The 14,133-nt window shown below is 40.6% G+C and overlaps 1 protein-coding gene across 5 annotated transcripts in view; it reads right to left on the bottom strand.

The window, feature by feature from the left end:
* The window catches only part of Syne2 (spectrin repeat containing nuclear envelope protein 2), a 336,103-nt gene that overhangs the window by 54,236 nt on the left and 267,734 nt on the right, over positions 1-14,133 (bottom strand). For all 5 annotated transcript variants that reach the window (XM_077109148.1, XM_077109147.1, XM_076850387.2 and 2 more), the window contains 9 exons: positions 13,429-13,581; positions 8,392-8,562; positions 7,222-7,352; positions 5,645-5,849; positions 4,209-4,388; positions 3,485-3,613; positions 1,843-1,997; positions 1,587-1,731; positions 533-627 (listed from right to left, as the gene is read on the bottom strand). In XM_077109148.1, coding sequence (XP_076965263.1) covers positions 533-627; positions 1,587-1,731; positions 1,843-1,997; positions 3,485-3,613; positions 4,209-4,388; positions 5,645-5,849; positions 7,222-7,352; positions 8,392-8,562; positions 13,429-13,581 — 1,364 coding nt within the window. The remainder of the gene's footprint in view (positions 1-532; positions 628-1,586; positions 1,732-1,842; positions 1,998-3,484; positions 3,614-4,208; positions 4,389-5,644; positions 5,850-7,221; positions 7,353-8,391; positions 8,563-13,428; positions 13,582-14,133) is intronic.

Here is a 14,133-nt window from a genome sequence, read left to right on the forward strand (position 1 = left end):
AACAAACCATCATGAGGGTGATGATAGAGAGGAAAAACATACTGCAGAAGAACCATTCTGGATTAAAACTTACTATACCTGGGGAATGGGTATTTTCAAAAGCTTCTGTGAAGCTGACTCCATCCATCTACCATAGGGAAAAGAGCCACCCGTGTTTTTATGGCCACACAGCAAGACCCTGTCCTAATGTACTTCCAGAAGACCGGACTCATAGTGATCTATCAGCTAACCTGGCTTCAGGGCATGGACATGGGCAGAATAATGTGCTGGCAGTTAAAAGAAGTAAGTTCTAGTTTTCTGAAGCAAAGTGGGTGACTATGATTCCCAACCTTCTTCATATTTTAAGGAGAATCGGAAGAGAGGTGTTTGGGGGCTCTAATTATAAAGAAACAGTAAGGAGATGGAAAGCTAATTACTCTGACTTGGTCAGTGTACAAAAAAAAAAAAAAGGGGGGGGGGAGAAAGATAGATCTGCATGTCAGAGGCCTGTCTCAATTAACTGCATTAGTTCTGTAAGTCCTAGAGGGCTTACCTCTTCTCTATTTCTGTTGTGTCCAGGAGTTGTAAGGACTGGGTGACATAAGAATCAGCAATTGTCTGGTTTATAGAAACTTCGGCTTCTAACATCTGCATGGGTCAAAACATAAAATTCTCAGCTAGAATTCGTTTTTATGAATGTGGAGAGAGAGCCCTTCTTTTACAACTACAACATAGTTTCCTGCTACAAATTTCTTATTAAAATCTATGATGGCAGGGGATATAAAAATGATTTGTTTTCAAGTTATTTGAGTTCAACTGGAAATGCTCAACCATCACCCCAACATTTCCTTAGAGCAAATAGGTCTAATCATAATTATGCCTAAATGCTCATTTCCATTGGATTTTTTTTTTTTTTTGTACTGGGTTTTAATCTAAGGGTGCTTTACCACTGAGGCACACCCCCCAGCCTTTTTCAATTTTTATTTTGAGACAGGGTCTCACTAAGTTGCTGAGGCTGGCCTTAAAGTTGTGATCCTCCTGTGTCAGCCTCCCAAGTTGCTGGGATTTCAGGTGTGTGAGCGCCATCCTGCTAGGCTCCATTGGATGATCTTAGTAACAATATAGACTAAAATCAGTTATGTTAAAAAGTAACTGTGAAATAATCAGGCACACTTTGCAGGATTTGCCACCAGGAGGATTTTGAATATACATCAGTATAGCAAGGGGGAATACTTCTGTGAACTACTAAACATTGCAATTATTATTGCACAGGGTACTTCACTCCTATAGAGAATTAGTGAAAAAGCAAAAATGAGCTGAAGTAATTTAATATGCTCTCGGTATATTATTTGATGGGTATATTTGCATTCTGTAGAAGCAAAGTTATGCTAGAAGCTTCCATGCACTGCAGGAAATCTAGGAGTGCTGTCACTTATAAAAACATTGTAACAAAATGTTGAAACGTATGAAATGTGTGAGAAGTTTACAAATGATCAGTTAATTACTGAATTTGCTTAAAGATGTACACTCTGTAGTTAGAGAGTGATAGGTACTTATTGTATTTGGATCTCTTTCCCAGACTCCTGCTCCAGAGAGCACAGGTTTACCTCATAAGCTTTCTGCTGTTCCAGGAGAGCAGGGAGGCTGTTGGCAATATTCACTTTGAGCATCTCTTCTATCTTTTCCAAAAGTTGGACCCACTTTTCACAACAATGAAGAAAATTTTCATTTAACCCACTTTCCTGCAGCTCGCTACAAAGGTTTAAAAACAAACAAAACAGTACCACGTGATGACGACTTTCCCGAACTTGAGCTGTTCATTTTACCCGAATTGGAACAATGGCACAGATGGGATGTTCTGACCTGCAGCGGTCCAGCGCTGTGGCAGTGGCACGAATCCATTGCCGGTTCATATTCTGTAATGTCTTCAGGGGCATGTCACTGAGTGGGAGCATGAGGCTGTCTTCATTTAGACGTTCAATGTCAGGAGACTGGGCTATCAATGCTAGCACATGATTCTATGAAAAAATAAAGACCAGATTTTTGGATGCCAATAAGAATACTTAGATGATAAAATGGCCTCCTTATCTTAAAGACGAGGGAAAACTGGGGCCTGAACAGGTAAATGACTTGCCCACAGTTAGTTAGCTAGACATTGAAATAGCCCAGGAAGTAGGAAGGGAAATCAATTTTTTGTCTGAGCAAGACTGAAAATAGGCTCAAACAAAATATACCCCCAGCAAAGCACGATAACTTAAACCATACTTTAAGAAAATATTATTCCCATATTTTGATAGAATATAAAATCACAAGAAAGAAAATTCATTAACATTTTATCTGTAAAAAGATATTCTAGGTCCAGCCTGTGTGTAGGTCAATAATATATTAAGCAAACATGTCTCACAATATCCATATTATCACCATAGAACTCTGCTATAATAGTTTAGGTCAGGGTCAGCGAACATTTTCTGCAAAGGGCCAGATCATACATATTTTATGCTTGAACTGAACATGGTGTTGAGCACCGGGAGTCCCAGCTCCTTGGCATCCTGGGGCAGGAAGACTGCTTGAAGCTACAAGTTCTAACTCTGAGCAACATAGGAAGACCCCATCACAACAAACAAAACCCATAAATAAGTAAATACATAAATGCTTTAGGTTTTTGTAGGCCATATGATCTTGATAGCAACTCTTCAACTCTAACCTTAAAATATGAAAAGTCTCATAGAAGATGTGTTAATGGAGGGGCATGTCTGGCTTCAAATAAAACTTTATAATAATAGCAGGTTGACGTGAATTTGGATAAGGTACCTCATTTGCTGCTCCTCATCTAAGGTTATAAATATCAATCCTTAAGAGTTGCAAGATCCAGAATTCCTAAATTCTTTCATTCACTTATACTAACTGTACAAAATTTATTAAGGTAATTTTTAAAAAGGAAAAAAAATACACAATTTTTTCTTTCTTTGCAGTATTGGGGATTGAACCCATGGTCTCATGCATGCCAGTAAGTGCTTACCACTGACTTATACCTCCAGTTCCCTTTTTTAAACTTTGAGAAAGGGTATCACTAAGTTGGCCAGGCTGGCATCACAGTTGCAATCCTACTGCCTCAGCCTCCTAAAGACTCTGGGATTACAGGCATGTGCTACCATTCCTGATAAAAAACATTCCATTCAGATAGAATATTTTACACTTGATCTTCAACCAACCAGAAAAAAATAATCACAGTAGCTGATTCTGGTTCACATAAGTTAACTAATAAGAACCACAAGATAACAGAAAATCTAGGAAAAGTTATTATGACATATTACTAAAATAGATCTCCATGTGTTCTACTTTTCTAGACCCTAGAAAAAATAGGGCAGGAATAAATGGTTAGCAAATAACTGTGCTCAAGCGTTAATTAGGGTGGAAACTGATTCTATAGTGCAACAGTAATTAGCTTATTTTTTTCATCCTATGGTGAGTGTAAGCCCTGAGGAAAGACAAATATTGCCAATACCAGGAATAAGCCAGGATTTTCTTCTTTATCTTGTTGGTAAAGTTTATCCAAATTCTCTTCCTCGTGTATAATGAGGCCTTTTAAAGATTCCAGCCGGTCTTCAAAATCCTTAAACTGTGAGAGAACAAACTAGAAGGAGAGATTTTCATTACAAACAGTTTCCATGAGCATATATCACAGAGTTTAGCATTGCCTCGGGGAAGGATAAAAGTTCAAGTTATTTTCCACCCCCAGCATCTCATTACTGTCTGAAAAGTTCATAGATGACTAATCTGAAGACCGTAGATTTTCACCCGGTGCATCTGACCTTCATAGAGGGAAAGCTCACCTGTTGAGGGGACCACACAGAGGAGAGCCAGCCCTTAGGCCTGCTAGTTCTACTTCTTGTTGCTATTGAGACTTGAGACTGGCACTCCATGGCCTCTATATAGCTCACACATTAAAAGCTTTTCAGAAAGCGAATAAAGAATATAGCAACTGGCCATCCAGCAGCTACTTCTATGACTCAACTACCCTTCTAGGAAATCTAAATAAAATATCATATTTTTAAACTAACACATTCCATTAAAATCTTCCCATGCCCATGTGATTGAAGCCAGAATCACATGGGGTGATGTCATTCTGCTCCTTCCCTTATGTGCTGTCCAAAAAGCACTCTTAAGAGGGATTGAGATTAGCACATCAATGTCCACAACTACAATTTGAATGGAAAAGTAAGATGAACCTCAAATTCATTTGCTTTCACAAGCAGCATCTTTTCCAAATAAATAGCTCTCCGGAGGGAATACAGTTGACCAGAAAAGAGCCCCGAGGCGTTGGACTCTGCAGGTTGTGGGAATCGGTCCAGGAGGATGGAATTTTGGAGAAAGACTTCTTTTGTCTTCTGCACATCCTGCTTCAGCTCCTGGAGAAGAAAGAGGAATCATACTTCTCCCTCCCTTCACATCAGTCCCTAGCCCCTGCCACTCCATCAGCATCAAAAAAATCTAGAAGAACTTTTGCCTTGAACTTGTGGGCTTACCTTTTAGTTACTGTTCCTTTTAAGTAGCTGAAAAAGCTAAGATCTCTTCAAATGAGGTGTCTCACTGAACTGTTCTGAAATTTGTCAGTTCACAGCTAAAACTGACCACCATCCAAAAGAGTTGAGAGCTCTAGTTTATGGAAGCTGCAGACCAACTGGGTAGACTCGTGTGTTTAGAGATTGCACACCATTTCACGAATCATTGTGATCTGGACCCCTTGTCCTCAGACTTCCTGACATAAATGTGGACTCACTTTGCAGAGGCTATAGAATCTCAATCAAGCGGATTTTAGGACTACATTTGGTGATGTTTTGTGTTTGAAATTCCAGGATTTTTGTTTTGTTTTAAAACAACCAATCAGGTAGAAGTAGATTAGAAATACGGCTCAGCTGCATTCCTATGTCTTTAATTCAACTATTTACTTTGTTTTGATTTGAACATCAGAAGATCCAAAATACACCTGGTCACTAAGTTTAAAACTAAAAATTATTCACTTTCTGGACATTTCGTAACTCTAATATGAAAAACAACACATAGGAGACTGTACTGCTCTTAAAATCCTCTAAAAATCACTACTCCCACAGAAAAGTCATACTAACATGGCACCAAGTTCATGATTATTTCTAAAACAAGAGATTCCTCAATGGCCCCACTCTGGGGAGACACTTTTCCTTTTTTTTTTTTTTTTTTAAATATTTTTAGTTGTAGATGGACACAATACCTTTATTTATTTTTTGTGGTGCTAAGATCAAACCCAGTGAGAGGCAAGCGCTTCACCACTGAGCGACAACCCCAGCCCACACTTTTGCTTTTATCTCAGACTTTATATAAGGCTTTTGCTTTAGAGATTTAACTGCCAGAATCAAAGTGTTGACTTAGAACATGGTGCTACCAGGTCCCTCCTGGCTGCTGCCAGAACCTCTGCTCTGAGCTGCCAGCTGCTCTGTTCCTCCCAACCCCACACATTCTGCCTCACTGCAGGCTACACAACTTGTCAGCCTGGGCACCTGGTGCCTCGGGGCACTTGTCCTGACTGATATCTCTGAGGTCTGTCATATTTCAAGGTTGAGGCTGTCCCTCACTGGCCCTGTCAGCTGGGCTGACTTGGCTTTGGTTTCCCATTGGGCTCTGTACCCACCTTAATGTCCTGCAGGGCCACTGGCAGGATCTCTGCCAGGTTGTTTCCAGACATGTTGATGTTTGCAAGCTGTTGAAATTTGGCTTCCTGCTGCTCCAGCCTTGCCGTGGCTTCCACATGAGCACTGCGATAGGCTTTCCAGAGCTGGAGCAGAGTCTGGGCCTCCTGCAACTGGTCTGCAAGATCTTGGTTTACCTGGGTCCACCTGTCAGTGCAATGTGACAACAGGACCCTCATTCCATCCTTTTTCTTGTAGCAAAAGTATAATATGCACACTCAACCATGAAGTTAACAGTAGGTGGATAAGACACTGCCAAATGCTTTTTAAAATGAATGGCATCACCATTTAATAAACCGCAATATAAACAGATCCAAATCAGGATATTTACTTGACTATAGTATTCAACAAAAGTGACAACATTGGTGATTAGAAAGAAATATCCACTGTATTATGAATACCTCTTAGGCAAAGGGGGAGAAAGCACTGAATTGTACACCTGATGAAGCTTCTCCATGTGGGAGATACTTCTGATCCACACAGAGTTTCTTTAAACAAGTCTTAAAATGTGTTTATGTCAAGTAAGCTTATTTTCCAATTATATAAGTAAAATATCACTTTTATAAAAGTAAAGGGGAATTGTTTTATTCCATATACAGTCTATTTGTGTTTCTTTCCTATGTGACTTTAAAAAATATATTTTTCACATTATTAATAAAAAATAAGAAAATGTAATTTTAAACAACTGTACAAAATGGTCTGCAAATAGTACAAGTTGAACTTGACCAGGACTCTTCAAATAGCAACCGTACTACCTTATGTTGAGGGTGGACCTGATAACTCTATGTGGAGCTGAATATATTTCTATGCTCCTGCTTACTCCCTTTTCCAATATAGACTGGATCAAGACCTGAGGACATCATTGCAGGGTATAGAGTTTGATTTCCTTTGTTCAGTACTTGTTCAAAGTTGATTTACTGGAGTGGCTGCATCTGCGTGGAGGAGGAGTGGAGAAGGATCCTCAAAGCGGCTTGACCTCTTTGTCCTTGTCTCCAGCACATTAGCTTTCATATATCATGCCCCAAACCAAAGTCTTGCAATTAATGAGGGCCACACACTTTAGAAAGACTTTCATATGCCACAAACAGCAATTCTTCAAAGAATTCCTTCCAGCCACAAATATTCCTTCCTTTCCACCAGAAATGGCTTCCCCAAGAGATACCAAGTTCTTTTTTACCAGCTTACAATGTTTATGGTGATGTTTGATGGACTCCTGCAATCCACCCACCCGGCCCACCCCTTAGTGTGTTTCTGCCTCTGCCTCTGATGTTCCTGAGATGGCTCTTGACATTCAGTGCATGCTCTCTGTAAGTGGCTACCCTGGGGCTGTAATTAGGGCATTTTTAGATTCATGTCCAATCACTAGAGGAGGCACATGCCAGCCCTCACAGCATCTAACTGTACATGAACTAGACCATTCAAAGCAGAGGCCAGAATAATATGGGCCAGTCATCTCAGAGGACCAGGAAGACCTTACAAGACCTTAGGTCCATTGTTCTGATTGCATCTTAAAGTGTACCTTGCATGAGTGTCTTGGCATTTCTCTTCAATTATTTCAGCAACTGAGGGGCAGGAATCTTTGAGTCTATGAATAACCTCTCGGAGTTTCTCCCAACTCCCTTCGCTGATCTCAGCTTCATCTTGAAGAGACTAAGAAGAGAGCAGGAGGGTCAGTTTCAGATGGCCTCCCCACCCTCGGAAGACAGCAGTTCTTGCTTCTCAATGCTACACAATGAGAGCAGTCACACAGTAAAACTTTTTTTTTTTTTTTTTTTTTTGCAATGCTAGGGTTAGAACCCAGGACCTTGCATGTTGTAGGCAACTGCTATACTGCTGAAGTACACCTCCAGCCCCACAGTAAAACATTTAAATTGCAAAATAATATGGACATGGAAAATGAAGGAAAATTCAACATATGGTTTGATAGTTTCACTCTTTTGCTCACATGACTCACTTTAGAATTTAAAGGTGTACTTTATGTTTTTGATCCTGGGGATTGCTCCCAGAGGCCCTCTACCACTGAGCTACATCCTCAGCTCTTTTTCTTTTTTGATACACAGTTTTGCTAAGTTGCTGAGGTTGGCCTTGAACTCACAATCCTCTTGCCTCAGCCTCCCTAGTCCCTGGGATTACAGGTATGTGTCACCATGCCCATGCCTGGCTTTAAGGTATACTTTTTTTTTGTTTTTAAGTTGTAGATGGACACAATACCTTTATTTTTTATCTTAATTTAATTTTTATGTGGTGCTGAGGATTGAACCCAGTACCTCACACATGCTAGGCAAGCACTCTACCACTGAGCTACAACTCAGCCCCCCAAGGTATACTTTTATTTAATATATTTTTTGGGGGTGCTACGGATTGAACTTGGGGGCACTTGACCACAGAGCCACATCCCCAGTCCTATTTTGTATTTTACTTAGAGAAAGGGTCTCACTGAGTTGCTTAGCACCTGGCTTTTGCTGAAGCTGGCTTTGAACTACTAATCCTCCTGCCTCCACCTCCCAAGCCACTGGGATTCCAGGTGTGTGCCACCAAGCCCGGCTCAAGGTATACTTTTGATATTGTATTAATACACTGTTTGGGGCTTCTCTGTGGAGGCACAAACCCACATGCATCCTTTATTGTTCTTGCTTCCATTTGGAATTTCCTGCCAATAATGCACTGCACCACACTCTGGCTAATTTACCTGAAGGTTCTGCACCTGGCACCTCAAGGCCTCCAGTGACAGCACCACAGGCTTGCTGTGTTCCATGCAGTACCCAAATTGGATCGCCAGCATGTTCACTTCATCATAGAGTTTATCATACAACTTCCACTCCTGTAGCACCGACTGCATGAAGCTTTTGAGCTCACTGACCTATATGAAAAAAGGAAACAGAACTCATTTAGAAAATCCTGGACAAGACATGGTCTCTTGAGAGCCCTGGAAAAGGACAGTGAGCAAGGAATGGAATCTGAGTGCCCTGCTCAGGTATACTGTATTAGTTTTCTGGCCTTGGGTAAATTATTTAACCCTACTGTTGTCTTCCTCATCCACAAAAACAGATATTAATAAAAGAAAAAACAAACAAACAACCCCCACCCCAATAGGATCTGTGAAAATGCTCTAATAACCATAAAGCATTGCAAATATGTTACCCGGCACTTGGGTCTGATTATTGCAAAGTAGTTACAAACTGGAGAGAACCCTGCCCTAGCCAAAGGATGGGAAAGAGCAAAGTTGGACAAAAGGCAAACGGTGGGTCCATTTTATCCATTGGTATGTTTTGATAGTCATGAAAGGGGTTGAGCATTTTGTTGCCAATCAAAATGACTTTAGATATGACTGTGAGTAAAAAAATACAATTCAACGATAAAAGACAATAACCAAACTGAAAAATAGGAGAAGGACTTGAGAAGACATTTCTCCAAAAGGTACACCCATGGTCCATAAGCACTTGAAAAGATGCTCCACATCTACAGTCATCAGGGAAATGTCAATCAAAACCACACTGAAATATCAATTTGTATCTACTTTGATGGCTACGATCCAAAAGTCAGGTAACAACAGGTGAGGACGTGGCAAGAATCCTCACACACTGCAGGTGTAGATGTAAAAGGATGTAGCCACTGTTAAAAACCATTCCATGGTTCCCCATAAAAGACAAACAGAAGCTGGCTGTGGTGGCACACACCTATAACCCAGCTACTTGGGTGGCCGAGGCAGCAGGATTACAAGTGTGAAGCTAGCCCTGGAAATTTAGCAAGACCCTATCTCAAAATAGAAAAAAATAAGGGAGTGGGGAGCTGGGAACATAGCTCAGGACTTGCCTAGCATGTGCAAGGCCCTGAGTTCAATTTCCCAGTACCACCAAAAAGAAAAAGTCAAATTACCACTAGACCTAATAATGGTATTTGTCGATATAGATTCAAGAGTACCAAAAACATATGTTTGCACAAATGTTCATGGCAGTGTGGTTCCTAAGAGCTAAAAAGTGAAACTAACCCAAACATTCATCAACTGGTGAACAGATTAACTGTGTCTTATCTATACAATGAAATAATCAGTCATAAAAAGAAATGAACTACTGATATAAACTACAATATTGATAACCTTGAAATCATGCTAGGGAGTGGTGTGTATAGCTGAGAGACAGAGCAAATGCTTGGTATGCTGGGGCCCTGGAGATCCTCAGCGCAAAAAGAAAGAAGAGTTTTATGGTGAGGGGGGAAATCCTCGCCAGGGTAGTTTTCTCTCAGAAACTGGGACCTGCATGGGTGACAGTTGCCAAAGGTATCCATGGGGTAGTGGTTCCAGGAAATCACATCAGAAAATAAAATCTAAGGATGCTCAAATCCCTTATGTAAAGGGATGTAGTATTTGCACATAAGCTCTGCACATCCTCCTATACAATTTACACTATTTCTTGATTACAGATGACACCTAACACAATGTAAAGCATTATCTAGGGAATAATAACAGGGGGAAAAGTCTGTACATCTTAAGTACAGACACAATTTGTCCCCCAAATAGTTTCAGTCTGTAGTTGGTTGACTGTGTGGATGCAGAGGCCAGCCTGTCCCAGGTCATCCCAAGCCCACAGGTGCACAGTTCTACAAGGATGGCCAGGTGCATGCCGCGCAAGGTGCTCACAGAGAGAGGTGGTGCAACTTCTAGCACCCTCCCAGGGGCCCCTTTTAATACTGCAACTTCATGGAGAAGACATGGCATGTGTGGTTTGAAGGAAAAGAAGAAATTCATTAAGAAAAACTCACTACAGCAGAAAGAAGAAGGAGAAATGTTTTCAACATGTGAAAACTGGAATCAGCCGTAGAGTAGCATTTATTGAGCACTGATAGGCATCGCTGTTGAGGTAAGAAGAAATGAGTAGGTCTTATCATGCCCACTCTGTAGATCAGGAAACAAAGGTTTAGAGAAACAACCTCCCCAAGGATATAGACAGATAATGATGTTATGAGGATCTCTTTAAAACTGTGACCAGAGTCCTTGCTCTTAACACAGGCTATATTGACTCTGAACATCTTATGGATGGATGATTCCAACTCATACCCTCTGTATTTTAAAAACAATACTTAACTGAGATACAATTAACAGACCACACAATCCACCCATTTTAAAAGCACAATCTTCATAACTAATTTTAGAACATTTTTCTTTCCTTTGGTATTGGGGTTTGAACACAAAGGTGTTTCCCAGTGAGTGACATCTCCACTTCTTTTTATTTTAAGACAAGGTCCCTCATAAGTTGCTGAGGCTGGCTTCAGACTTGCAATCCTCCTGCCTCAGCCTCCAGGTTCTCTGGGATTACAGGTGTGTGCCACCATGAAGAACATCTTCTGTCACTTCAAAACCAAAAGCCCATGCCCATTGGCTGTCACTTTTCCCAGCCACTAATCTACTTTCCACTTCTACAGATTTGCCTATGCTGGATTATTTCATGTAAGTGGAATCATACAATATGTAGTCTTTTATGACCAACTTTTGTCACTTAATGTAGTGCTTTTAAGGCCCTCAATGCTGTAAAATACACTGGTACTTCACTCCTTCTTATAGCTGCATATTCCATTATATAGATATATCACATTTTATATAAACATTCATATATTGATAGATAATCAGTTATTTCTCCTCTTTGGCTATTATGAATTATAGTTACGAATATTCATGTACAAGTTTTTGTTTTAATTTCTTTTGAATTGTATCAGGGTTAGTTTCTTCCCATCTTTTCTAACACTTGCTGTTGCCTTTGTTATCGTTATCCTAACAGATGTGAACTGGCATTTCATTGTGGTTTTGATTTTCATTTCCTTGATGGTTAACATCATTAAGCATGTTTTCATGTACTTTTTGTGGTACTGGGGACTGAATCCAGGGATTTGTGCAAGCACTCTATCACTGAGCTATATTCCCAGTCCTTTTTTTTAAATTTATTTTCAGTCAGGACTTGGTAAATTGCCCAGGCTAGCATTGAACTTGTAATTCTCCTGCCCCAGTCAATTTATCTATCTTTTCATATCATATCTAGAAAACCAGTCATGAATTGGGTATAGTGGTGCATAAACTCCCTGATACTCCAGAGGCTGAGGCAGGAGGATCACAAATTGAGACCAGCCTGGGCAAGGCAAGACCCTGTCACAAAATTAATAATAATAATAATAATTAAATAAAATAAAAAGGGACTAGGGATATAGCTCAGTGGTAGAGCACCTCTGGATTCAATCCCCAATACTGAAGGAAAAAAAAAAAGAAACAAAGATTTTTTTTAAAAGTCGTGAAGATTGACCTGTTCTAAAAGTTTACAGCATTAGCTTTTACTATGTTCTTGATTCATTTTAAGTTAACTTGTGTATATGGTGTGAATGTGGGTGTCTGGTAGTGCCAGTGCCTTTTTGAAGATTTTCCCCATCATTGAATCATCTTGACATCCTTGTTAAAAAAAATATAAATGAACTGTTCGGAGAGGGTTTTGAACTCTCAATTCTATTCCATTTACTTGTCTGTCCTGAGAGCACTATTATCTGCGTATTTGTTGTATTACCTCATTTCATTTTCCCCCTCTATATTTTTATATTGTAATTCATAGTATTATGATTATGTTTCCTCTGCTGCCTGTGAGATCTTGGAGGGCAGGACTTATTTTTTTTTCTTATCTTACTCCTGGTAGTGAGCACAGGGACTCACACAAGGTAAGTTTAACAAACGACTGAGCAAACTCATCCCCATTTTCCTGCTGGAGTCCTGGGAAGGGAATGAGGCTGGAGGCCGCCTATAGATCTCATTCACGAAGCTTCTTCCCAATTCCCTCGTGGAACTCACGGTTGAAAGTCAGTTTTAGTAGATGACAAATAACCCACGCTGAGGATTGTGGGAGAAACATGGACACACCTGCAAGTGGTTAGTATTTACAGCTTGTCCCTCAGTTGCTGGGAAGTGCAGGCAGCCAGGTTTGGAGTTGCCTGGTCTTTCCCTCCACCTGGGGAATTTGACGTGCCTTTCATAAGATTACCAGGTGTCCAGCACACTCTTTCCCTCTGTTCTTTTTTGGGGGGGCGGGGATGGGAAGGGGATGGTGATACCAAGGGCACTCGACCACTGAGCCACATCCCCAGCCCTATTTTGTTTTTTATTTAGAGACAGGACCTCACTGAGTTGCTTCATGCCTCACTTTTGCTGAGGCTGGCTTTGAATTTGGGATCCTCTTGTCTCAGCCTCCTGCACCACCATGCCTGGCTCCCTCTATTCTTAACTCTTCACTATTGTGCTGTGTTTTTGCCCTCCTCCAGAGTTCTCTCTAAGCTGACCATGCTCCTAGCCTACAGAGGCTACATGACAAGATCAGTTCCTGAGGCACTGCCCTGTGTGTGGGGAGCCTGAGCTGCTGCTTCATAGCTGCTCCTGTGTATCTGTCTGGGAAACAATGCCAGATGCTCTGTTGGGTTTGGGGGATAGAGACATTTGTGTCTGCATGAGTACATTAGACAAAACAAGGACAGTCAAGTAGATTTCCTGCCTGACAGTGATGTCAGGAGCAGTGGCTTTGCCTCAAATTATTCAGCATATAAAATAGGATTCGAAAGGCTTTTCTCCATTTCAATCTTTTTCTCAGAAACTTTTTGCTTTTTAGTATAGAGCATGTCTTCACAATCAAAGAATAATAACAACAACATATAAGGTATAAGAAGACTATATGGCGAGAAATAGCACACTAAATGAATCCAGCACCTGACGAGTCACACTGTCCCGCTTTTGAAGCAACTTGTTGATTCCAGATGCTGCATCTTCTAACAGTGGAATTGCCCCACTTTCCAGAGTCAGGTAGCTTTGTCTCAGCTCATCCAGTACTTTGGATTTAATTGCAAGTTGATTTTCTATATCCTGGAAGGGCAAGAGGAGAAGGTTTTCAATGCACAATACACAAAAGAGCAAGGTATAAGAGGAGTTTAATCTTATCAAGTAAAAAAAAAATGCCAGTGGAGTATATAATTACACGACATTACATCAAAGATGTTTTAATCACAGTACACTCAATTCAATTTTATATTCCATGGTTCTACACGTAGAAGAGTCTAGGCAACAAGTCCTTATCCTAGAAAGAACCTAGAAAAGCAGGTCCTCACTGCACACCTGCCCTTGGCTGGCTTTTTGGCTGGGCCAATGTCATCAGCCCCCTAGTCCATTTCCATTTTCTCATCTGGATGAGCGATTCTCCATGCTGTGCACATCTGAGAGAGCAGGTGACACCACAAGCAGGAACATGCTTTCCAATCACAAAGCAATGTGTAAGTGAAGGTCATAGAATTTACTGGTAGTTCAGTCAGTAATAGCTTTACTATCTACTTATACCTTTTAGTCTATTAATTCTCTCATAATGGCATCCCTGACCTTGTCTACTATTTTATTTCTTTGTGTGTGTGTGTGTGTGTGTGT

Source organism: Callospermophilus lateralis, chromosome 3, assembly GCF_048772815.1.
Source record: "Callospermophilus lateralis isolate mCalLat2 chromosome 3, mCalLat2.hap1, whole genome shotgun sequence".
Lineage (NCBI taxonomy): Eukaryota > Metazoa > Chordata > Mammalia > Rodentia > Sciuridae > Callospermophilus > Callospermophilus lateralis.